Below are 27,195 nucleotides of genomic sequence, written 5' to 3'. Positions count from 1 at the left end.
CCGGGCTTTCTGGCACATTCTGTCTGTGAACAATAAAAAGGGAAATGTTAACAAGGTGTCTTTGATTTGTTCCAGTCGAATGTAACTGGGTTTTTTTTTGTGATCCATCTTAGATTACAGGGCCTCAAACCTGGATCCCAGTGGAGAGCCCCATTAATTTCATTCTACTCAGGAGCATCCTATAAGCAAGCTTCCATTTTTTAATCTTGTGGAGGGTGGCATCTTGTCCACCTTCTGAAGTTTTCGTAAAGGTGGACAAGAGGCTAATTCCAGCATAAAAATAACACCTGACTCCTGTTTGAATTCCTAAATATTTGTTAGGGAACTGTAGTTATTATTTTAATCTGGCAAGGGAGGGAAGAGGAGAAGGGACAGGATGGGTGTTGGACATAACTGATGAATTAAAAATAAGACCTTAAGTCTAAAGTTTATGTTCTGGTACGTCATACTCATCAGGATTTATTTCTCTGAGAGTTAATTAATCCCGATGTGAACCCATCATACCATCAGCTTCACACCGATTTCCATAGACGCCACTCAAGGACCTGAAGCCTTCGGCACAGTAACACTCATAACTTCCTTTAGTGTTTTGGCAGTTCTGGGGGCACGTGGCAAATTGCTCGCACTCATTGATGTCTGCAGGCAAAGTAAAACCAAATATGAAACATCTGCTCCCGTCCACTCTTTAGAACCCTGCTTCTGCTTAAATCCATATTCACAAACAGTGAGGATGGGAAAGACTGCAGATGGAAAGAAGCAGATACCAACATTTGTAGAATACTCTGGTGTTTCAGATGCTATTTCACAAGCTTTCCATGTTTTTCCTCCTTACTTAGAGAAAGACTCTATAAGGTATGGACTGTTATTAAACCCAAAGTCCCAAAGCTGGTAAGCAATGAAGACAGGGCTTAAACAGAAGCAGTTTGACTCTGTACAATAGCAGAACAAACTCTTCCCTCTCTGGAAGCAGATGTTGTTTGTTACCACTTTCCCTTCTGCTAACCAGCTTTGGGGATGGGAGTAACTGATTTGGTTTTTCAATGGAGTTCTTAAGCTTTAGCTTTCAAAAGAACTCTTCCAATCATCTGAGTATGGCACTTCATGAGTTAGAAACAGTAAATTCGAATAGTAAAAGACATTTAAAATCATCCTCATCACTTACCATCTTGAAAAGCTATCTTCCAACTCTACACATTAGAACATTTATGTCTGACAGAAGTAGGTTTCTAATATGTTGTTTGACTCAAGATAAAATATTTGACTTGTGTTTGTTTAAAAAAATTTGATCTCACACAGTGAAACAACAAACAGCTGTCATCACTCAGGCCTTCATAAATCATGTCAGTGTCAGAGCTGTCACTGCGGATGAGCGGCCTGCCCAGCCCCTGCGAGGCACTGGTAAGACAGCACAGAAAAAAAGCACTTGGCATCCCTGGGTTTGGGGTGGGGGGTTGTGGGGGTGGTTCACAGCCCATGGTTTTAATGAAGAAAACAGATCTTGACACTTGTCATCATTGGTTATATATGTCATGAATTTACAACTTACAACCATATTCAGACCCGATCGTCACCCTCTAAGAGTCAAGTTATTGGTGTACCCAAGTGTTTTAATGAGATGGAATCATGAGTTTAGCCTCATTAAGAGAATTAAACAGTGGTTTAATAAATGGGAATGAGTAGAGAACATAAAACATGCAAGTTTCTCCTGACAGAAATTGTAGGAAATATACTCTACCATCACAGGAGTTTCTGTCCAAAATGCCGGCTTTGAACCCAGGTCTACAGGAGCAGATAAATCCTCCCTCACTTAACTGGGTGCAATTATGTTCACATACATTCTCAGCACATGATCTTTCTTTTCCTTTATCTGAAAAACAAAATCCCAGCATTACAAATGGAAGGTATAAATCAGATCCATTACAACCATGCTTTGCTAAGTAAGTGTTAGCTAGAGCACAACAAAATGCACCTATTAGTCATAAGTCATACAACTGCTGTTAGAACCATAAATTGGTACATATGGAAAGGAATTTTGCAATATGTAAATATCAAGGACTTCAAAAATATTCATACTCTTTCATCCAGTTATTTCACACTAACAAATTTTCCCTTAAGAAGGAATAATACTGTAATTTATGTTTAAGGATTATAATGAGAAAATTTTGAGAGCAACTTGAATGTACATTCTACAACAGGGACTAAATTAAGGTGTACTGCATTTTATCAAATCTAAGGCACCACTAATGCACTGTTGTTGTATGTCACACTAGAATAGAAAAGGTCTGGGACGTACACTGTGGCATGTTATTAAGTTTAAAATATATCCTGGTTTCAGAGACACTAAAAGTGAGAATAAACATGCTCAAGGATATGTTTTTTAATCCTCACTCAAGGATATATTTATTGATTTAGAGAGAGAGGAAGAGAAGGGAAACATTGATGTAAGAAATAAACATCAATTGGTTGCCTCACATACATGCTCCAACTGGGGATCGAACCCACAAGCTAGGTATGTGGCCTGACTCAGATTTGAACCTACAACACTTTGGTGTATGGGAGGACACTCCAACCAACTGAGTAATCTTGCTGGGGCTAAACATGCATCATAGAATCAATGTTTATGATTTATGATTATCTACACAATGGATTGCCATGCAATCTTTAAAATTCATGACTTCAAATGACACTTTCACATGGGAAATAGTAAAAATGGAGTAAAAGATTGTAACACTATTTAGTATAGAATACTTCTTTAAAATTGTTTTAAATATCAAAAAATACCAAACTGAGATTAGTTCTCTCTTAATGATAGGATTCAAATGATTTTAACTTTTGATTGTTATTTTCTGGATTTTATAACTTTCATAATAAAAATTTCAACTACTAGTTTATCTTTGTAGGGCCCATGCGAAGGAAGGACTCCCGTTACCCCTGCTGTTTTGGGGTCCAGACCCTCCAGGACAGCCTTTTAATAGTTCAGACTCCACTTGGAACACTTTGTTGCTCAGCATTGCCCCCAGTTCTTGTCTCTGCCAAGTATCTGTCGAAGCTTTCTGCCTTTCACTCCTGTCATTATGATCAGTTTGCTTCTTTTATCCTGAGTCTTCATACACCTCCAGACCCAGGTCTCACAGTGAAGCTGACAAGGATAAACACAGACAGTGGGAGCTAATGGGAGGGAGGGTGGGGTGTGAAAGGGGGTTATCTCCAAAAATAATCTCAAACCTGTTTAAACCCTTTTAGAAGTCTCTTGGAAACAGGCTTCTAAATTTTTAGTCAAAGAGACTGTGGCATCTCTAAACTCAATTCTTTCAATCCAAATAGATTGTTTTTCTACCTGTCTTCTACAGTAGGCAATAAGGTGAACCTAATTCTCGGAGCCCCTTAGGGTACAGTGACTGTATAAGTATATGTGGTTTGAATAAACTAAAAACATTTGAGTTTCAAAGAAAAAGAAAATAACCACTAAATAAAGCACAATGTCATTCAATGGAGCCCTGCCCTTGGAGTTCATATGTCAAAGCTATACACATGAAAGCCTTATAATAAAGTCTGAGTTCTCAACAACTACACATTGATGAAGCAAGAGTCCTTGACAAGAGCAGAAACTACACAAGGACCTTCTTATAACTACTTTCATTTGAAAATAGTCACCTTTTAAATCCATATAATAGCAGATTTACCCAAGCCAGACATATGAAAAAATTTTAATAAAATTTGCTTTAATTAAATGTCATTTGAATAAAATCTACTATAGTCCATTTTAAGTCTTCTAATTGTCTCAGGCAACTAGAAGAGAAACCATGTTTGACCCAAGCCCAACTTGGAAATACTCCAAGATCCTGGAACTATTCACATACCAGTTTTTGGATGCAAACTCAAATCTACCACCCAGTTTTGCAAATTCTGTCATTTCCATGCTTTCTAAAAATACTTGAAGTAATCAAGTATTTCATTATGTCAAAAAATCCAAAGCCCACTAAGAAATTGTATGAGATAAAGGACAAATCAACATGTATGGTATGGCCAGTCATTTATCTCCTTTTGAAACTAACCCAGAAAACGAGTTTCCATGGAATCTTTGGGATGCCTCAGAAAAAAACTGTTTAAAGCCCAAGAAGTTGAAGGCACGTGGAGCTCACTGAGGTGACTACGTCACAGGTCCCCAGTATTTGAAGAACTTCCTCCTTCTTCCTATAAAGAAACCGAAGCCTGGAGAAGTCAGTAGCTGCCTAGAGAGGCACAGCTAACAGCAGAGGAACTGGAGGGCCACTCTCTTGGCCTAGAATCATGGGACTGTTTGGGTGCTGCCTCTGCCACTCTGTGTGACTTCAAGCAAGTTACTTAAGCTCTCTGAGCTTCGCTATACAGATAGACATAATAGCAGTGACCCAATGGGGATAACTTGAGTGACAAATTAGATAATATATGTGAAAGCCTTTCATAGGAACTAAAAAGGACTACAAAGGTATGAATTACTAACATATCATTCTAACATTTCCATCACAATACTGGGACAGAGCCATCCCTGAGTTGTGTTCACCATCTTTTCCCCACACAAACTCCTCTGAAAATAAATGACTCCTCCTGTGCCATTCCCATCTTTACCAACTACCCTCAGAAGCTTTCCCCCAAATGCCAAGGATACTGCATTTGGGTTAAGGTGGGAAAATGTGAGGCCTGATGAACAAAATAAGTAGCTGAGAGGCACTTAGTGAACTGGGAAGGGGATGCACCCTGCAGTGAGGTGGATCAGACCCCAACTCCTGACTCAACATCTTAGTGAGAGAAAGGAGTGGCCACTTTATTTAACCTGTAAGCTGGTTTGCTCATTTGTAATGGGGGTGGGGGTGGGGGGGGAGAGAGAGAGAGACAGAGAGAGAGAGAGAGAGAGAGAGAGAGAAGCCTCACTCACTGGACTGCTGAAAGGGTGGAATGAGACAACGCATGTGGTGTTTAGCACAATGCCTGGTAGAGAGTAAGTGTTCAACACCAGGCAGTGGTGGGCTTGACCGCTCAGCACACAGAGTAAATTAAAGAGAAATACGCAGTATCGTTTACTTTACGTTATTGAATGCTTTCATCAGATAGGCCTGACTTATCACAATGAAGTATAGAAACAAGTACTTACTGCAACCCGTTTCATCAGACTGGTCACCACAGTCATTGATATCATCACATACAAGGTGCTGTGAAATGCAATGCTTGTTGCTGCACTTAAATTCATCTTCTGTACAAGGTCTAGGGGTCGGGCCTACACCTATAATGTAAGAACAAATTAAAATCAAAATGTTTTCTTCTGCAAAACAAGATGCTTCCCTCTGTCGCAGGGACAGTTACCACTTACCAAAAAGCCTGCACTTCCCCACATTTCCCAGTCTCCCCTGCAATTATGTGGGGACCATGTGACTAGTTCTGGTCAACAGACTATGAGTTGGAAGTGACGTGTCACCCCCGGACTGAAGCAGTTAGAAGCTCACGTGCCTCCGTGCAGTGGCAACCTTGAAAGCCAAGTATGTCAGGTGGCCTCATGACAAAAACATCAGCCACTTGACACTGGCTTCACAGTCAGGAGGCAAATCATGAGGATTGGCACCGGAGGCAGGAGAGATGGAGAGCAGCATTACGTAATGCTAAAACATTCAGTAAAGCTTCAGAAAAACTGGAAGGCTGACCAGGTGCTTGCTAAAGTCAGTCTCAGGAAAGAGGTTAGAAAACAGAGGATTAATGATGTGCATTGTTTGCTGTTACCTGAGTTTGGCAAGGTAGTATAACAAAGAAATAAGCTCAGGAAAGCACTGATTGACTTACAAACAGAAATGAAAGAAAGAAGTCCAGAAATCTGCAGGGTGGAAAAAGCCAACTGCATTTAGATCCCAAGCCGTAAGAGTATGAAGCAGAAACGACTTTGAGACACAAAGGCCCAGTAAAACCTTAGCTGGATGAAATGACCACGTATCTATTTTCAAGATGGGCTGAATGAATGAAACTGATGAACAGTTGAGGCGAAAGTGCATGAGAAAAACAAAGTAAAGAAATAGAAAAGGTTCAAGAGCTATGTTCCATAAGGAACACTGAGGTTTTTGACTTTCAGAAATGATGGGAAGCAAATAGATCCAAAGTAAGTGGGGAGAAGCTGCACCTGAGTACTGCCTATGTGTATTCGTGTCTGGTAAACAATTATGTCAGCAGAGATCTGCAGTCCTAGGGGCAGCTCAAACTTCTGTAGAACAAAATGAAATCCCAGAGGTACATTTTGCAAACTGCAATTTGGGGCCCTTAGTTTTTCCTCCTGCCTTTTGACTTTTGCTTACAGTTTTCCGCTTTCTCATCACTTCCATCTCCACAGTCATCTATGTGATTGCACACCTCATGACTATAAATACAGCGATTATTGTCACACCGGAAACGGTATTGCGCCTCACAGGGAACACTCACTAAAACAAAAGATGGGAAAAAAAGCACAGTTTAAGAGTAGAACATAATGTCTGTATCTAAAGTGCTCCTATGTCAGCACCAAGCTTGCTTGATTCATCCATTTATTTGCTCATTCAATTAGCCAGTCGATGAGTACATCTTGTGCACCTGGTATACAGCACAGCACTGGGCTAGACATCAGAGTCAGTGAGGAACAAGAAACCCACAGACCTCATCCTGATGGAACATTCATTCTGGCAGAGAAATGGACTTTACCAATTAACCATTCAGCTATCACTGTGGTAAGAGCCACAAAGTACATGTGCCATGAAAGCATCTTCGGTGGGCATTGGGTAGATCCTGGGTACGGGGGAGGCTGCATATGGGAAGATTCTGAGTCATGGTAGGTTTCTGGACCTGAATAAAAGGCTCTGTGGCTGGAGCGCAGAGGGAGGAGAACAATGGGGCCACAAGGCTGGAAGGCCAGCAGGACCATACACGTATGAGCTCTTATTCTAATTGTCAGAAGGCCATTGTTTGTGTCTCTGACATCATTTGTCATCGAGCCTCCAGAACATGAAATCTTCTTATTAGTTTTACACAATGATGGACTCTCCTTCCCATATTCCCTCATGTTACATTTCAAGTTGATATCTTAAAATCAAACCCTGCATCGTTTTGTTATCCAGAGTTATACCACTAGCTGCTGTGGTGCACCTATAAGGAACCCCAGGGTAGGAACTAGGTCCCTTATTTATTTTGTACAGGGGCATGGTTCTTTGTGGGTACCAGGAATTTGGTGAGCTCAATGCCTGTGTGGGTTCTTATTTTATTACACATGAGGGACTTGGACTGTTTGATTTCCTTCTATCTTTGTGCTACACACAGGGAGCTAGAGGAGAGACTTGTAATGATGTCAGTTGGGGGAAAGACTCAGATCCAAGAGCTGGTTCTTGGAAGTATGGCTAACAGAATTATTTGCTATGAAATACAAGTGCAACACAATAAAACAGTGTTGTCACTTTTTAATGTGACTGTGTCTCTGCCTCTCCAAAGTTTAATGTTAGTAGCTATGGACACTTTACCTTATAGAGGGAAGCAACTTCCTAAGAACTTCTTTGAAAGTTACATATGCTTAAGACATTTTTCAAGACTCATCAAGTTAAAAGCAAAACAAAACATGGTTAGTTCCTAACAAAAGAGGTGGCAAGAAAAATGTTGGGATGCCACTGTGAAAATGTGATGTAACTAATTACAGTTCTCTGAAGGAAAGGAAATATTCTGGTGTATCTTTTTCTAGAGCAATATCTCAGAGGTAAAAAGAATAGTGATGAGTCTAGGAAACCAAACAGAAGGGACCATGTAAACTCCAGAAGCAAACTGCAGTGGAGCCAAACTAGGAGCTAGTCAAGAGTTCCAGCGAGAATGTTTCTGGGCCGTCTTCTGTTGTGCTAAGGCCTTTTACTTACACAAAATTTTTAACCTTAAGTTTGCATCATAATTATTTGTGGGGCTTATTAAATGGAGAGACTGGTGGGCTCCGCTGTCAGAGATTTGGATGGGGTGGACCCATGAAACTACATTTCTAATATATTCCCAAGTGACACAATGGAGCCTCCTAGCACAGGGGTGGCGCTTCGGGGACAACTGCCCTAGAGTCTTTCCAGTGACTCCAGCCATGGAGCAAACAGATCAAAACAAACTCTATTTTCATTCACTTTGTTAAAATCAGCAGTTCTCAACCAGGGCACTAAACTAAAAGCTATGGAGCTTTTAAAATAGACATTTGCCCAGGCCCTATCCTTGGAGATTATGGTTGATTAGGTCTAAGCCTGGGATGGGGCCAGGGCATGTGATTTTGAAACATTTCTCCTCGAGTGGTTCTGAAGTGCACCCAAACTGACACTCACTAGTTTAAAAAATATGTATCATACAACAGAAGGGAATTAGATGGCCTTGAATTTCCTAAGTTGTTCTATGAAGCTCTAGAGCAGGGGTGTCCAGCCTTTCACTGTTTCTGCGCCACACTGGAAGAACAAGAGTTGTCTTGGGCCACACATTAAATACATTGCAACACATAATCACAAAACATCTCAGGATGTTTTAAGCAAATTTACGATTTTGTGCTGGGCTGCATTCACAGCCATCCTGGGCTGCACGCGGCCCACAGGCTGCAGGTTGGACACCCCTGCAGTCTAGAGGCTCTGGAGAGGTGTTCTGAAGGGCACCAAAAGTAGGAGGATGCAGGAGAGGTTCAACACCCTCACTCAGACTCCAGCCACCCACATCTGTCTCTGTTTACCCACATTCAGCTTCCGACACGATTTCTTTTGAAGTTATTGTATTCTAAGAGCATAAGATGCTTAAAACCATAAAGGTTTGGCCAACTTTCTCATGTCCCAAATAGAGAACTAAGCATGAAGGCTAAGAGAAATCACAGGGAAGCAGATCATGTGTCCACTACTCAAAAATTGTACAACTGCCGCCAGGACCACATGCTCCCCATAAAAAACACCGCAGCTTTGCCAGACAACACTGCTCAAGTTCACTCCATCCCTGTCCCTCTTACAGCACAGGTGCAGTTCTTCATCAGAACCATCGCCACAGTCGTTATCACCATCACATATCCAAGATGACTGCACACAGACGTGATTTTTACATTCAAATTTGAGAGCTGGACAGTAGGTACCATTGGGAAAGCGAGTGGCTGTTGGTGGAGAAGACACATGTTCAAATGATTAGAAGTTACTGGTTTTGGAAAGCGAACCTGCTATTTCTCCCTTAGCACTCTCCTTTCCAGCCTGCTCTTTCTTACTCATCCACATGTGTTGTGGCCTTAAACTGTCTGAAATGCTGATGGAATATTCTTAAGGTCAGTTGTCCCAGCTCACTGTCCAACGACATGAGTCATTCTGTGGATGGTGATGGACTTTTTCTTCAGAGGCGAGGGCAGCTCCTCAGCTGCGTCAGCCCTGGCTTTACCCATGATGCATACTTGTATACTTAGTCTCTTTGAAAGTAGATTTAAGATGTGGCAACCTGACCATCAACAATATCTATCATGGATATTCAACAGTTATTATTTATTCAGTGATTTATAAAGAACAAAATATGAATGGTCATATTGACATTATGTTTTTAAATAATTTTTATATACCATCATGCAATTCAGAAACATTTTAATGCTGTAAATTCAGTATGGTCTAATACCCAGTCCAAGTTCTCTGTACCATTTATTTATTGCTTAAATATTCTTTTTACCTACAATGTTGTCTTACCCAATTAATTATTTATATAGTCGATGTATATAAATACTTCGATAGCACAGATGCTTAATATATTCTTTATTTAAAGTATTTTTAAATGAAAAACCCTTGAATAACTACTGTGAAATATATAGATATGGTAACTCAGACCCCAGGTGAACCGATAATTATCAATGAGTGCTGCATAGAAAATACCCATGTCCTTTTAATCTAAGAAGTGGTGGCTAATGAAGAGGTGGGTTCTGACTGCCATACCCATACAATTCAAATAAACAGTGCACAGGAGTCTAGGAACTTACGACAAACTGTTTCATCAGAAGCATCGGAACAGTCCATGACTCCATCACATTTCATATCGTCAGGCACGCAGTGTCCACTGTCACACTGGAAGTATTCGGGATTGCAAGTCCTCATCTCTGAAGAGAAAAGACTGTCATTCCCAGAATGCCTTGGGATTCTCAGACAGATATCAGCTCCAGGGGCTGTAGTAACTACTCAGTCACATTCCAGTCCACATCCTGTCACTGGCTGACCGCAAACCCACAACTTATGGTTAGACTAAATAATGAATAAACTCCCAAAACTCACACCTTCCCCAAGCAAGGGAGATAAAGTATCTACCTGTCCTATGTTTAAGCTTTTCCTCATAAATCTGTATTCCTCAGCTTTTAATGTCTGCTGATTTCCCACAGACCCAACCCTTCCCCAGTAAAGAGCTATAAAAATTACTTGGGCTTTATGATTCCTTTTCCAATGCTCTGACCTCTACACCGGAAAGCTACAGTACTATAAAGCCACTTTCTGGGAAGTAATAGGAAGACTGATGGGTTTTATTTGTTAACAAGGCCGATGCAAATTAAATTCTACTCTTAGGAAATATTTAAGTTAAAATGAAATTTTTAAAAAATTTCTTGCTTCCCCCTCTCTCATTATTGATTAGACTGCTATAAGTAAAAAGTAAAGCATAGAAAATACAGAGCAGAAGGTACTGTGCAATGCTAAGATTTACATAGCCCCTAGGTTACACAAAAATCATTTACTCTAAAAACCTTACAAACACTCATTTGCAGACTCTACTTTTGTCCAATAAGCTGCCTTTACTACAAGACTCTATGGAAAGCCTCTCAGAGAATTGTGACAATTACCACAGTCCCGCTCATCTGAGTTGTCTCCACAGTCATTGTTAAAGTCACATATCCATCGAGAGGGAATGCATCTCTGATCATCACACCGGAACTCGCTCTCTGTGCAGTCCCGAGGGACTAGAAAGGAAGAACCACGTGGCCATCAGTGGGTACCAGGAATCACACACAAGACAGGTTAGTGCCCAAGGCCCTCTGGGGCCCCAAGTCACAGAGGTCTGCTTGGGCAGACTGTCCACACTCTAAAAACAGATTTTCTACCTCCATTTTTTTTTAAGGATTTTATTTATTTATTTTTAGAGAGGGAAGGGAGGGAGGGAGGGAGATAGAGAGAGAGAGAAAGAGAGAGACACATCAATGTGCGGTTGCTGGGGGTTATGGCCTGCAACCCAGGAATGTACCCTGGCTGGGAATCGAACCTGGGACACTTTGGTTCCCAGCCCGTGCTCAATCCACTGAGCTATGCCAGCCAGGGCTTTTCTACCTCCATTTTAAGTCTGTAAGAGGTAAGTGAATTTTAAGAGAAATTTCAATTTCATGAAACTCTAGGTAGCCTCCTACAGGATTCAATGTGAACTTTCATATAAATAATAAGATGCCAGTTAGATTGTCTTTTTATATAAGAATAATCGGTATATTGATTTTCTCCATTGACTGTGGCAAATAATGATCACTTCTTACTTCCAAAACATGACTAAAGTTAGAATGTATTTCATATCAATCTGAAATTGACATATACCATGAGTCAGTGGTGTATGTATGGGGAAGGTCCTTATTAACTGTCTTCAAAACACATATAATTATTCTCTGTAGCTTGGTGTGATCAGATCTCTGCTTTCCATTCCTTACCCTCCCTGTCCAATCTCTTATAGTCAGCACCTTTCCTGGGAGAGAGGAACTAAAACTTTGACCTGTATTTAGCCATCAGACCTCCTAATACAGCCACTATTCCAGGTGGGACGACAAACCTAAAATGCAAGTTCTCTTTCCTCTGCTGTTTAGGCCATTTTAGGGCAAGATCTTAAGAAGTAATATCTTTGGATTAGCACCTTTCCTTTTTGTATTTCTCTTGGTCCTGATTTTTTATTTCTACTCTATTGATCATATTATATTTGTCCTTTATGATGTCACCTCAAGTTCTTTATGGAAAAAAGTTGTGTATAAACAAATAAATTCAACAAACTAAAGGTATACTCAGATAAACATCCTCATCCCAGAGTGTGCTTATGTTCTTAGTTAAAGAAAAAGTAGAAATGTACCACTTAGCAGAAGGTAAGAGATTAGGTAGTTGTCTTTCTGTCCTTTAGGATGAATGGCACAGACAGTTGAATTATGGGCAAAAAGCAGACATCACAGCTCTGGCTGCACCTACGGATGACAGAACCCTGAACTCACCACAGTTTTCCTCATCTGAGTGATCTCCGCAGTCATTGTGCCCATCACATTTCCAGCGAAGAGGGATGCATCGGTGATTGTTACAGCGGAAAACCCCCTCAGGTTTGCACGTCATCTCCTCTGCAAAGCACAGTTGTTGCAAAGATTTCAAAAGCCAGTCATCAAGAAATGCCAGAGGAGCCATGGCTTTCTTGTGAGAATCTGAAAATTTGCTACCATATTCTCAAAGCTCCCAGAGAAGGGAATGCCAGCAGCACTCACTGTCACTGACCCTTTTTGGCTAACCTGAACCTGTCCTACTACATGAAACTAGATCCAGTCTCATTTGTAGAAACTGTTCAGACAATGAATTGGTATCTGGTTTGTAATTTGCAACAATGGCCTGGAAAGGAAGAATAAGTGATACCACCAGCAAATAGAACATTTCCATTACATTGTCTTTAATTCATTAGATTCCATTTTATTAAAACAACCCATCCTTCCAACTAATCCTAACACATACATCCATAGTCATTTTGGTTTCAAGTTAGAGTATATGCCTAATCTCAACAAATCCCATTAATTGACTTGACCTTTTGTCCATAGTTATTTCCATGTTGCCAGAGTGAGTACAGCTGACAGATGATATGGGAAGTCGGAGAGACATTCAGAATACAAAAATCTTCAAATAAGAAATACTGACTCTGAAATATACTTTTCTATAATAAATATCAAATTTTTTCCTCTAGCCTCCTTAATTTCAGTAATTCTATAAGAGTAGACAATTTAAACTCAATTTATTGAGTGTAAAAAAGGATTCTATACTTAGCAAAAATTTTACAAGTTCCTAATATCTTAATAATGTTTTCCCCAATTTCATCTAAGATGCTAGAAATTAAACTCCCCCAATAACCCTGTAAAATGCTACAAAAATGTAGCATGCTAGTAGAAGAATCAATAGATAGTCTTTTTTTTCATGGGTAAATCAAGGAAAGATGATAAGGGAAATCCACCCTCATCTCCTAACGGCAGCCCTGGACTCTCAAAATGTCCTCGCCCCTCCCGACCGGACCGCACGGCAGCCCCTACCACAGCCTTGCTCGTCGCTGTTGTCCCGGCAGTCATCGGCGCCGTTGCACACCGCCCATTTGGGGATACAGCGGTAGTTCGTTTTACAGCTGAATTCCGTGTGGTTGTCACAGCGATAGGCTGGGCCCACTGGGAAGAGAAAGTAACAAAGTCAGGTCTGAAGTCTCAGTCTGGCCAGGAACTGACACCAAAGGACACCTGCCGTTGTCACATTTAGGAAATGCTGCTGACAAGTAACAGTTACCACATCACCAACTAAACTGATTCCAGCAACACACATCTGTCTTAGGTGTGATCTGTTTGCCAAGACCAGAAAGGAAGTTTTCTCATTATCTTAGTAGCACTCATTTTTGCTGCAGTATAACTTAGTGGGAAGAAAAAGGGCTGGGTTTGAAATATAAAAACCAGGGTTGACCTGTCAGCTCTGCCACTAAAGACAAAGATGACCATCCACTGAATGTGAACCTCAGTTTCCTCATCTGTGAAATGTGAATTGGTAGCACCCCCTTTCCTAACCTCATCTGTTTCTCTGAGGCTCAAAGGAGAAAGTGCTAGACATACAAAATGTAAGTTCTCATTATCACATTGTGGATAGGTAGACACCCAGTGTATCAAGAGGAGAAACCCTCCATTTCAGAGCAGGAGTCTGGCTCAACCTGTAGCCATACGGCTAGCTATACTTTGTTTTGCAGTGCCAGGAATAGGCCAAAAATCCACGATGGGTGTCCCAGTGTGATGCAGCAGGGGACTCCACATCTTCTCTCATGCCACACACAGGCTCTCCTCGCTCTGTGCTCCTGGTCAGGCCACGCCCCTCCCACGGGAACTTACTACATTCCTGGACAGGCTCATCTGAGTAGTCTCCACAGTCATTGTCTACGTCACACTTCCAGGACTGAGGGATGCAGTGACCATTGGCACACTTAAAATATCCAGGCCGGCAGACCCTGCTGGCACAGTGCGAACTGTCCTCATCTGAGCCATCCCCACAGTCATCGATCGAGTCACACTGCCAGGCTTCTGGGATGCACTGCTTGTTGGCACACTGCCACTCATTAGACTCACACCGGTGGTGCTCTACAAGCAAGGGAACTTGGTTATCGGCTTGGAAGGCATGGGGAACAGAAGCTACTAATTCACACTGATAGAGCCTAGAGAACTCAATCACACTCTGTCTAGAAAAATTACATCCTAATATACTTATTGCCAACCAGTACCACTATGGGCAGTTATTTCTTTGACTACTACTATCTCCTAAATTTTTAAATATCTTTTTTTTGGCATGCAGAATTAGGAGATAAGGACTGAGTCACTGATGCCCTACCAACTTCACCTTTTCTGATCCCTGTCACCCTAATGGACAATGTTTTTTACACTTTGTGTTAAAAAAAATGCTTTGTGTTTGTTGCCGTTGTTAACATGCTGTTTGTAGGTTGGAAGATTTTTGGGTTTTTTAGAGGGTATTTTTTCTCTTTTTATAAAATGGAAACAAATAAACACTACAACAGAGAGTCTGTGATTAATATTGGGGTGGGAAACGCTCGTTTCATCCTCAATGTTAACTCTCAAGGAGGATTCTATGCATAGCACATGATAAAGAACCACCAATAGCCAGCTTACTACCTATCTTAACCATTTGCCTTGCAGAGACCTTAGGAATTCTAAAAAATTTTATAAAAATAGATATAGGATAGGGTTTTTTCCTAGGACTTTGGACCAGGTCTTGGTTTATGACATTCAGAAAATCCCCACAGAATCACAATGGTACAAAATCAACTATGGAAATGGCCAAAGAAGGCATAAAGCAATTCAACACACCACACAGAGTAAGGTCTTCATCGGACCCATCAGGGCAATCATGGTGAGTGTCGCACAGGAAGTGCGGGCTGGTGCAGTTGCCATCCTTGCACTGGAACTGTCCCAACCGGCAGTAGCGCTGCGGGCAGATGAGGGGCTCATCGGAACCATCCAAGCAGTCTTTCTGCCCATCACATTTCCACCAGATAGGAATACACCTGCACGGAGACAACACACCACTTCTCTCAGCAAAGCACCGGGGCGGTGGGGGGAGAGTAGGGGAGTGGGTGATGCTTCTTTGGAGAGAAGAAGGCAAAATGAATTCCAGGTGATGACACACATGAGTTCTCTCAGAGCCTGAGAAGAGGACAATTAACTCTGGTTACCATAGTGTATTTTTCGAGAAAACATAACTAGATAAAATAGACTGTTCTAGTCTATTTAGTTAAGACTCAAGATACATGCTGAAAAAGTGCTTGGAGCAAGATGATTAAATTTCTGCCACAATCAACAGTGTAGTGCATGTGTGGAGCTGTGGGTCTGGTAGCAGATATCATCTGGGATTGTCTGACAGGGAGATATAAAAGGCATTGGGATGCTGGCTGGAAAGCTGGAGGGAGTTAACATTTGTCAAGAGGTTATGTGTATGCTAGATTCTCTTTTTTGTTGAGATTTCTTGATTGTTAGAGAGAGGGGAAGGGAGGGAGAAAGAGAGGGAGAATAACATTGATGTGCTAGAGAAACATCAGTTGTTTGCCTCTCACATGCCCCCAACCAGGACCTGGCCCACAACCCAGGCATGTGCCCTGACCAGGAATCGAAACAGTAACCTTTCAGTTTGCAGGATGATACCCAACTGACTGAGTTACACCAGTCCAGGTTGTGTGCTAGATTCTTAATATAAGATATCTTATTTAATCATCAAAATGACCTGCCATCAGACCCTATGATTTGCTTTAAACCTCTCCTCACTCCACTCTCTGACTCAGTCCCCCCCGAGTCACCCATGGCCTATGGCCATTGTTAGGAAAGTAATCTGTGGCCCTGTTTCACAGAAAACTCAAATGGTCAAAAAATGACATAGTTAACTAGGAAGCTAGGCCAGTACACATATAAAAAGGTAAAGAAATTCTATCACTCTTGAGAGCTGTATTTCAGTGTACACATATAAGGGGGGACTCAAAAAAAACCTAAAACTTATAAAGTTTATAAATTTATTTACAAAAACTTGTGTATTTTTTCTTACATGTTTAAACTTCAGTCACCTTCAAAGTACTTCCCATTTGACGCAATTCATCTACTGAGACTTTTTTCCACTGCTCAAAACAGTTTTTGAACTTGTGAATTTTGATGCCTTTTATGCTTCTACCGTTTTTTGTTTCATCTCTTCCACGTTGGCAAAACATTTCCCTTTGAGGACTTTTCCAACCCAGGAAACAAAAAACAGTAGCTCAGGATGAGATCAGGTGAATAGGGAGGGTGGGGCACCCAGGTCATACTGTTTTTTTGGTCAAAAACTCCTGAACACTCAGTGTGATGTGGGCAGGTGTGCTCATAAATCACTCATCATGAAGTGGGCAAACACGTTGAGTCTTCCAAAAATAATTTTGCTGAGGCTAAACTCAGCCTCTCACAACAATACCAGTTGGTATACTGATACAAGTGGGTTCCTAGAACACTCAGTGGGGGAGGCCTATACTACAAGGGGCCCACCCTCCAGAAGATAATTCTGTTATTTTTGGGTCCCCTTCTTGTTTATACAGAAGTTGGAAAAAGTAAGTTTATAGTTGTCTGTGTAGAAAATACAATGATTAGTAAATAAATAATAATAAAAGACTAAAATTGTTTGTATACTCATGACTATAACCTACTTTTGCCAACCCCTGTACACTCTGGCCCTGACACTTAGGATAATTTATTAGAAATAAAAAACATATAGTTCGCTTCCTCTATACAGATATAAAATTTGTATACACAGGCACAACCATTTATGAATAAGTTCATTTCTTCCATGGAAGAAATTATCTGAAGTTGGAGAATGCAAGTCTTGGTGCACCTAAATGAACCACATTAATTAGCCAAATCTTAATTCATTTGAAAACCCCCATCCCCTGGAGACTTGGAGTTCAATGTGCATCTAAGAAATGGAGAGGCAGTGGGGAGAGCAGAGAAGAGAGCCTTACTTTTCATTGTTAGCACACAGGAATTGGGTGCTGGAGCACATGGGCAAGCAGTGGGTACTGTCCCCCAGCTGGATGGTTTTGAAGTCGTCTGGACACTCGCAGGTGAAGCCTTTTCCTCCTGCTGCGATGAGGCAGAGATGAGAACAGCCACCATTGTTGGTACCACAGGGATTATTCACTAGTGAAAGAAGAAAGAAAATATATGTTCATGCACTTAAAGAGAATACCAAGCACAGATGAGATGATTCCCCACCTCATCAAACTCATCACCTCTTAGTAAGAAAAATTATTAGCCTAGTTTCATGCTTTTTCCAGAGGTTTGTAAGTAGGACAGATGAGAGAGCTGCATAAGCAAGTAATCCTGTTTGGAGAAACTGATTTTTGTACTATCGGAAGTGAGACATACCCACTGGTGTTTTGGGCTAGAAAAGATGTATTTCTCAAAGCCCTAGGGGAGGAGGTGGGAAACTTAGCTTCCATTCATGTGTCTAGAACTGAAGTTAAAGTTGTAACTTCCAGCAGATGCTTTGTTCTCTCATTCTAAGGACACCAGTAACAGAAGTACGGCCAAGGGCAAGGCAGGTGGATAAGCTGAGCAGCATCTGCACTAATTTTCTGGGCTGCCATTGGAAATAAAGATGACTTTGAACTTCTGCTAAAGTAATATGAAGAATATTAACTTACAAAAAAAATTTAGTATCTTTATTTTGCCAATTCTCATTTGTCTTATGTCTAACTTTATATGTTTTAGCAGGACACCACAACAGAGCAGGTGCATAAAATCCGTCGTACCCCCGCCAAAATATACTCCAGACATTTGCTAGACTATCTCTAAATTATGAAATGCTTTAATTGCATGAAGAGGAATATAAATTCACAAATAAATATTCCTAACTTATGATAAACTGAAATGTGTTGCTCTCAGTATCTTTGTCTTACGGAAGACAACAAAAACATATTCAATACATGGTACAATGTCATATGCGAGTGGAAATTTAATAAATGATGTTTTATAATTATAATTCTATTCTAAGCATTTCTTCTAGGTCAGTCATTTCAATAGATTGATCTTAATATTAAGGAAAAATTGTTATAACTGCATCTACATAATTGTAATATATCTCTTAGGTATTAGGATTTATTGTGGTTATATAGGAAATGTCCTAATTTTTCCAAAGTGTTTTCTTAAGTATTTAACACTGAAATGTAATACTTTTACATCAGTACTCCAACCAAAGTAAATATAGCAACATAAAAACTGTTAATTCTTACCAAAAGACAAAAAAGCAAGATTGATTTTTAAGAACAGAGTCAGTGTTAAGAAAATGTTATAAGCAGCTTTCCAAGAGGGGAATAAACTCTACAGGTATTTCTACACCCTCAACTTTCAGCACATGTTTCATAGAAAACACTGACAGGTAACACCATCACCTTTACATGAACATCAGGATGTTCATGATGAAAGAAACAAGGATGTCCTGCACATGAACCTGAAGCAACTAGTCAAACTTCTGGGTCATCTGCTCACCAATCGGCTGCCTGTATGGATGATATACATGGATGTCGTATGGTTTATGTGTCGTGTTCACCAGCATCATCCTGTTTGATCCATCGTATTTGTTTCCCTTTTCAACTGTCCTTGTATTCCAATCTGTCCAATAAATAGTGTCTTCAAAAATGGTAATAGCAAAAGGGTGAGACAGTATCCCATCATAAACTATGTGTCGATGGTGGCCTTCCAAGTCAGAGTACCTGGGGGAGGAAAAAGAGTCACTCAGTGAAGAAAACTGCACTCCTACAATGCCTTTAAGGATAGAGGGATTAACAAATTAATTAATAATTCCAACTTCCAGAGGTGACTGAAGTTGAGATCCTCCCTAAAACACCTCATCTTTAATTAAAACAAAAAATAAAATTACAGGATATTTTGACTGAACAAAAGGTATAAAAGTTGAAAAAGTGATGCCTTAAAAATAGGAATAGCCAAAGGAGTTTAAATAATCACAAATTCCTAACCACAGCTGCTTTCCTGCAGATGCAGCTGGTTCTACTGTCATACATTTACAATCTCTTACACTGATGTTCTCCATTAAGCATCCTTTGATATCCTGGGACGAATACCCTTCTTGTTTCCTAAGTCATCAGAAGAAATCAGAGGATAGCAACACAAAGCTGGAATTCTGCCTTCTCATGAACATTTCAGGGGAGAAGCTGTACTAGGAGACAGCTGGATTCTCAGTATAACCTGAGTGGCATATACTAGCTGGACTAAATTATAGACCAGGGTGGACTTTGCATGTACTGGCAGCCCATTTATTATTAATCATGCCCCAGGCACTATTAATTAGTACTTTTCCAGAACCTTCCAGAGGAGGTTCTCTGATTTCAAGATGTCACAGAGCATCCACAACCAAATATCTAGGTCCTCTAGTTTTGTCTCATTCATTTCTATGAGTCTGTAAGAATACTGATATTTCAAGTATTTTTTAATTTTGGAGCAGACCCTGAAAGTCAAACAGGAGATTGAATGAGCTATCAACTAAGAAACCTGATGATGTTAGCCAGGTGATGTTAGAAGTATTCTCCAAAACATCATAATTGATGGTCTTGTAGAAAACATGAAGACCTTGGCCCCTGTTGATAAGACTGTAGATAAGTGCCCAGAACTTAATCACTATTGGTTTATTTTTTTAAAAAATCATTGACCAGAAAGTAGTCTTGAGACCTTTCTTTTCAGTTCTTGCCTGATCTCTGTATGAAGACCTCAGACTCCTTTATGAGTATTTTTTGTCACATGTACAACCACAAGCACAGCAAGAAGGATGTGACAGCACATCCCAACAAGTACGAGAAATGCACATGATCTTTAAAAATGTACTTTCTTACGTAGTCCATGCAATGTATATCTGACACAGGCACTGCTACCCCTCTGGGAGCTGACCGAGTCTACATGGCTACGTGAATATTAAAGGTTCATTCATTCCCAGATCACAGTGCCTGATCTTAAAATCTGACTTTTCGGCAGCAACCTGTTGCCTGAATTTTAGAATCCAAGTACACAGGTTTTACCAAAAAGCGAACAGAATATTAAATAGCTAGAAAATCCCTTTTTGCTTCTAATGCTCCTTAAAATACTATCTATGTATACACTGTCAATTTCAGTTAAACCTACAAAGCTTTTAAGTCCAAGAATAGTCTACAAGTCCTAAAGAATAGTATGAATCCAACAGTAAAGTTGCTGAAGCTTCTTTGAACACCTTGATGCTTGTACTAATTCAAAATGAGATTTTATGAAGTGCTAAACTCTGTGATATTTCTTCAAAAAGAGAATACATACATTGTGGGAAGAGCCAAGGGTGTCACCATCTGCACATTACATTGAAATGGTATAAATAAATATAAATAAACTAGAATTAATATTCTACTTATTATGACAAAAGTTGAATTCCACCTAATAGTGAGTTAGTATCTGTTATGGTAAATTCTGAAAGGAGAATGTTAAGATTGCCTTAGTATAAAGACAAGAAAGTATCCCTAACACATCACATGTCAAAATCCTTATAACCTTCAATTTTCTAAGTCTCCTTTTCTAGTGACCCTAAACATATTTTAAAAGTAAGATCATTAAGGTAATTTCAAGGGCTCTGGCTAGTTTGACTCAGTGGGTTGAGAGCCAGCCTGCGAACCGAAGGGTCAACAGTTTGATTCCTGATCAGGGCACCTGCCTGGGTTGCACGCTGGGTGCCCAGGAGAGGGAGTGTGGGAGGCAACCAGACATTGATGTTTCTCTCCCTCTCTTTCTCCTTCCCTTTCTCTAAAAAGAAACTTTAAAAAATCTTTTTTAAAAAGGTAATTTCAAGGGACTGAGCTCAAAACAAGTATTAGGGAGCAGCAGAGGGCAGTGGCATAGCCTATCAAAACAATCCAGTGTTCCAGGACAGGGGTGGCAAAGAGTCTTTGTCCCATGTGTCAACTGGGGAAATCTGTAGAGAAATGTCCCAATTCAACAAAAGAAAATTCTGGGATTGATTAACTTTGTCTGCCTTGAGCACTAGAGGGAACAGTAGAATGTATGTTGGGTTCCTTCCTTCTCAGTGGCATGTCCCTAACAGAATGTGGAATTAGAGAACTTTAAAAATTTCCACATTGACTTTGGCAGCAAAATAAATTTAACAGAATGACAGAATTTAGGCCTTTAAAATAACCCTAATGAGTTAATGCAATCCCATGCTTTTGAATGTAACAGGCTGCATATCTGGGTACCTGTTCATAAATGCTTACCCAGAAGACATTACTACAATCCAACCAGAACACAATTAGCAATGCCCCAAATAAACATGTACTGGTTGGTCAAGAAAGTATATTATTTTTCCTACAATGAGAATTTTTCATTGAACAGTATAACATTTTAACATAGTTTTTAAAAATTATCACTTTACAAGAATGATTTGAAAGCATTATCATATTGAGTAAACCACTACATAAAACACATCATTGTACTTGTCAATAAGTGTACTGCAAAAGTGTTTTAGGGGAAATCTTTTTTACACTCTTGCTCTTTTTCTTTCTTTAGATACTAAAATTTATTAATCATGTATTTGGGAAGGAAGAGCAAAATAAAGGGATAAGAAATTAAGACAGGTTGAGTACTAAGCTAACTACCATCAGGGTGAGCACTAAGCTGACTACCATAGGGAAGAGATTATTAGCTCTATTTTTTTAGATGAAAAAAATAAATAAGAAATGAAAACACCAGGACAAGAACCCAATCTGTATGACTTCAAGGTTCATTCTCTTTCCATTGGATCATACCTGAGCTCAGTAAATGACCAATAGGCAGTTTAGAAAAAAGTGACCTCAAAGACCAATGAGAAGCTTCCTGGCAACACAAGCCTGGTGTTTGGAATAAACAGTTACTCCGTGGGCTTTATTTTTTTCTGTATACGTACTCAATGTAACCCAGGTGAGCATCTGCCCAATAGAGTAGATCATTGGTGTAATCTATGGTGATGCCATTGGGCCACTCTAACTTGGTAGAGATAATCACAGACTTATTGGTCCCGTCCATGCCTACTCGCCCAATGTAGGCCTTGTGAGTCCAGTCTGCCCAGTAGACATATCTGTTGGAGGAAACACAAAGGGTCAGCTCCTGAAGCCAAAAGAAGTCAGTAGCCACAAGACATGGCTTTTATCCAATTAGATAAATAAAGTTTACATTCTAAAGAGCCTCTTAGAAAGGAAAGAAAACTAATAGAATATCAGCTAAAAGGGGATGGTATACAGAGAATGCTCAAGAGTGAATGCAATTAACTGGGAACTTCAATGGACTTGGCAGGAAAAGTCCAGCAGAGGTGGGTTATTTTTTTTTACCATAATTTGTTCTTGCATGCAGCCAAAATATGTAACTTAAAAAGTGAAATGGTGTCATGGCAAAGAAAACAGAATAGTTCATGAATATCATTTGAATAAGCCATGCTTTTACCCATTACACTAAACCATTTACCAGGTAGAAAAAGCAGAAGACAAATCACAGCAAGACATTGGCCTTGAGATAACAGAGGCAGAATAAGGGCATGAAAGAAGAGCCCAAGAATACAGGAAGACAATACCCATATTGAGGGTGAAGGACAATTCCTCTGGGACTATCAACGCAGAAGGTGTTGTTGGCATCCACACAGTGCTCCACCAGCTTGCGGCGGTATCGACCTTCAAGGTCAGAGACAGAGAGGCAATTCAGGTGGGCATCCACCCAATAAAGCTTTCTGAAATGGAGAGCCAAGAGTTACTGACATAAAAATCTTGTTTGTGAAACAGCGCATATTTAACCACCCAACTTCCTATTCAAGCTACCTTGGAATCACACATACAACTGTTAAAAGGGCACCTTTCCCCCTCACCCAGCAAACAAGGGTAAGGGGGGGGAAGCTGACCTTCCCGCAATGGGACAAATGGAAGATGCAAGAACATATGCCACAATTCCCACTTTAAAATGATGTCACATAGGGAACTCTGGGTCCACACTTCAAACAAGGATTCTGGCTTGACTTTCTTCAATATTCAGTTCTGTTCCTGCAAGTCATTAATTGCTATGCTTTTTGACATCTAGTAGGGCCATAAAATACTCATATTCACATAATTGATATTTTATTCATTATTCATCAGGCACTTATTGAGCACCTACAACAGGTCAGCTACTATTCATGTAGAACTAGGGAGCAAACGCCCCAGCCCCCATTTAGGATCTTCACCCTAAGATGGTCAAATAGCGAGGAAGCAGAAAGGTCCTCTGTGAGTCTGGGCTGACAGCAGCACTGTTAGCAGCATCCCCTCCTGCAGCTACATTTCTGTTAACCACAAACCAACTACTATATGCTGCCAAGTTCCTGACAGATTCAATATTCAACAGAGGTGTTTAGAAGTATGGATGATTTGATAAGGTTTAATTATCCCTTGCCTGCGTTAAAGACCCTCAGTTTCTAGAAGGACCCATAACAGAACTTGCAGGTTAGCCTTTCTCTATTTCATAACCAGCAAGGGCTGGGAATGACTAGAGTTGTAAGCAAGTCGTGAACTCAGGAAAGCCGGGGCTGCTCCAGAGCCCTAGTACCTGGCGCAGTCTGACATCACGCAGTTTCAAATGACTGAAATTACTGGTGAACGCATGAGTCATCCCTCACCCGCATCTCCAGGTAACTGAATGGCCAGAAATAGCAGAGGTCTTTTCTCCTTTGTGGTGTCCCTCCCCAAAAAATAACAGCACAAGTTCTTAAAAATCACTAGAGTTTAGGCTCTGTGGTATCCCATTTGAGTATCAGGTATACAACAGAGAGGGAAAAAAAGTCATGCAGACACATTAAACGTATCCACAATATTAACCAAGTTGAAAAAGACCAATTCCCTTAAGATGAAAACGGGTTTAATTTTTTAAAGTAACTTTTATATAGCTTCTCAGTGTTTTCTTACCTGGTAACCCAGTCTACAGCCAGACTTTCTGCAGCTGGTAGTTTGTGCTTCAGGACTGTCTCCCTGCCTGTCTTATTTAGAAACATTCTCTCGATGACTTTTCTCTCTATATCAATCCAGTATAATCTCCTTTCCACTCGGTCAAAATCCAGTGCCACAGCATTGCCCAGTCCTTGCAAAATGAGGGAGTAAAAGGAGCCATCTACAGTTAGATTTCTCAAATAGTAACGGTTGCTGAAAATGAGATAGGGCTCGATGTTGCTGTTCTGCCGGCAGCTCTTCCCGTCAGGCTCTCGGATGTAGCCCGGGGCACACTTACAGATATAAGAGCCCATTACGTTCTCACACTTCTGGCTGCAGACAAAGGGCATCTCCTTGCATTCATCAATATCACTGCAAGTCCGCTTGTCAGACATAAGCTTGTAACCAGGATGACAAGAGCAATAGAAACTGGTTAAGGTGTCTGTGCAGTTTTGGTCACAGCCACTGAGGGAAGGATCATTGCATTCGTTAATGCCTGTAGGTAAAAGAAAGTTATTAGACCTAAAATATCAACAATGGATCCACCATGATGATCCAAAGTCAACATTTCCACGGTAAAGTGCCAATTCTCAATGAATCATGCTAAAAGTAGACAGACAATAGGGATTTCTCAAGGCTCTCGATTATTCAAAAGTCATTGTTTTTCCAGCTTCCTCCCCAACTTAATCCCTCACCAGTGGTTTTAACAATACAACTAACAAGCTTAAGTTTCCCTTTAAAACCTATACCTGCCAAACTTCTTTTAATCAATACTTTTTAAAGTAAAATGGCAGGAGAGAGGAGAAAGACAAACAGAAGAGACCTGGCCAGCGGGGTGCTAGTAGAACAGGCCTCCCGGGTGGAGAGGGAGCACCCTGGTATGCAGCATCTTTGACTTCAGCAGTGTGACCTCTCACATCGCAGCAGAGTTCAGGGTGCCAGTGCAACATCACTGACACTGGCTCAAGTGTCCAGTGCATCTGGGAAGAGATGCACACGTGTGGCTGTCCCGTGATGGGATGAGATGCCCACACTCCACTGAGTGCGCCTTTGGCCCATTCTGTGACATGTGGCTAAACTCACACAAAAACTATCTACACTGGGAGGAGAGCATATTCTTATTAATTTTAAATTTTGTAAGTTTTATAAGGTGGTTTCTTGTGGGAGGTGGGGTGAGGAGGAAGATAAAAGTCTCCCCTTCGGTCACCTGAGGATGAAAGTGAACAACAGGCTAACAAATCCTTACAGAGGGGCGGTTCAGGCAACAAGTCATTCCAAGGGTTCGAAGAGAATGAATGTCGTCTGCCTTGTGTAACGATGCTGTTAGGTACTGCCTTGTGTAACGATGCTGATGGTCTGACTTTGCTCATTTTCTCTTCTCTGTAATTAATGAGCTGCCTAACTGATGGACAAGTCCCTATATACCAAGTAATCTTTGCCTTTGATAAACAAGAAATAATAATTTTCTACCTAGAGGACAGACAGGAAATTCCTGATAAGTCATAAAGGGTTAACCATTCTGTTTCCCCATTTCCTTTTCCCAAATCTTCTGTGATACTCACCACATCCTTTCTCATCACTGTTGTCAAAACAGTCGTCTAGGTGGTTGCAGACCTTGACCATTTCGATGCAGTTCCCATTATCACACCTGAACTGGTGAGGGGGGCACGTGGGCTCCGGGGTGTGGCACAAGTTCACCAGCTCATCAGAGTCATCTCCACAGTCGTTTTCCCCATCGCAGGTGTAGCCCTTATAAATGCAGAACCCATTCTGACAGGTGAACTGATTCTCACTGCAGGTGGAGTATAAGCAGTCCCGCTCATCACTGTAGTCACCGCAGTCGTTGTGCCGGTCACACCTATGTTATGAGACCCAGTACAACTCTTAGAGAGGTTGACAAGTCTCAACTATCTCCTCCACCGCAATGATAAGTCAGCCATTTCAATAATAAGATCACCAATGTCGTTAATGTCTCCTCCCCCAACACCTTCACTCACCCCACCAATCTCCAGCAATAGAATAGAACATTAAGCATTCTACCCAACTTCCCCAAGTGCTGGTTGCTACCATTGGAAATGTGGGTTAAGAGCTATTTAAACAATTGCATTCATTTTTCCCCAGCGGACAAAGTAACTAACTACAACTTTTGTAATTTTTGTGTTCATCAGATCCATTCATCAGACAATGAGACAGCTTATGGGCACAAGAAATATCCTGTGTAGCAATATGCTAGAAGTGCCCATACTCAAGTAGATATTCATAAGATGTGTGCTATATTATAAAAGATGAGGTTATTAGGTGTGGTCTATAAGGACACTTATTTTCCAATTGAAGTAACGTTTTGCATTAGCAGCCCTGTTACTTCCATTTTTCATTGTAATACTCCTGCCGCCTACCATGAGATATGAATGATAATGACAATGGAGAAGAGGAAGACTAGTAGGCTAGCATAGACTACTGCAAAGGAAAAAGGCACTCCATAGTTCTAGAAGCTACCTTGGAACCTAACATTTGCAGGATCGGTGAAGACAATGCAGTTTCCCTCAATCCTGTGAGCCAGACTGTTCTTTTTTCTCTACATTGTTGCAAGATCCTATGAAAGTCATAATTACTTAAGGGAGTCTTGCTAACAGTAGCAAAACTCATCTTAAGTCTAAAAGAATCTTCAGTAGAGGTGGGCAAAACTAATGGCTGACAATTCATAAAAGAATTTACTATGGAGCCATAGGAGTTAGAGGCAGAGCATTAAAAGACATTATGGCATCACAGCCAAATGTGGTCAATTTTACAACTCATCTATGGTCAGGCTTTCTAATTAGCATTCCCATCCGCAAACCTAGGACACTGTCATTGTGATTTATACCAAAATGTGTGCATGTAACTGTAAAGAAAGCTGTGATCAATGTGAGTTAGCTCAACTCCATTTGGTGTCCTGGGAGCTAT

The 27,195-nt window shown here is 40.6% G+C and overlaps 1 protein-coding gene across 2 annotated transcripts in view; it reads right to left on the bottom strand.

The window, feature by feature from the left end:
- The window catches only part of LRP2 (LDL receptor related protein 2), a 199,855-nt gene that overhangs the window by 32,010 nt on the left and 140,650 nt on the right, over positions 1–27,195 (bottom strand). For both annotated transcript variants that reach the window (XM_045860549.1, XM_045860633.1), the window contains exons 49-65: positions 25,815–26,110; positions 24,232–24,748; positions 22,878–23,030; positions 22,218–22,388; positions 18,797–19,020; positions 17,269–17,446; positions 15,107–15,303; positions 14,120–14,365; positions 13,289–13,417; positions 12,221–12,340; positions 10,829–10,945; positions 9,983–10,099; positions 8,987–9,124; positions 6,315–6,437; positions 5,132–5,260; positions 1,736–1,867; positions 505–636 (exon numbers count right to left, since the gene is read on the bottom strand). In XM_045860549.1, the coding sequence (XP_045716505.1) occupies positions 505–636; positions 1,736–1,867; positions 5,132–5,260; positions 6,315–6,437; positions 8,987–9,124; positions 9,983–10,099; positions 10,829–10,945; positions 12,221–12,340; positions 13,289–13,417; positions 14,120–14,365; positions 15,107–15,303; positions 17,269–17,446; positions 18,797–19,020; positions 22,218–22,388; positions 22,878–23,030; positions 24,232–24,748; positions 25,815–26,110 (3,119 nt within the window). The remainder of the gene's footprint in view (positions 1–504; positions 637–1,735; positions 1,868–5,131; positions 5,261–6,314; positions 6,438–8,986; positions 9,125–9,982; positions 10,100–10,828; positions 10,946–12,220; positions 12,341–13,288; positions 13,418–14,119; positions 14,366–15,106; positions 15,304–17,268; positions 17,447–18,796; positions 19,021–22,217; positions 22,389–22,877; positions 23,031–24,231; positions 24,749–25,814; positions 26,111–27,195) is intronic.

The sequence above is a fragment of the Phyllostomus hastatus genome, unplaced genomic scaffold (genome assembly GCF_019186645.2).
Source record: "Phyllostomus hastatus isolate PE091 unplaced genomic scaffold, TTU_PhHast_1.1 phas_contig_1, whole genome shotgun sequence".
NCBI lineage: Eukaryota > Metazoa > Chordata > Mammalia > Chiroptera > Phyllostomidae > Phyllostomus > Phyllostomus hastatus.
This window is presented reverse-complemented; position numbering and strand designations above follow the sequence as displayed.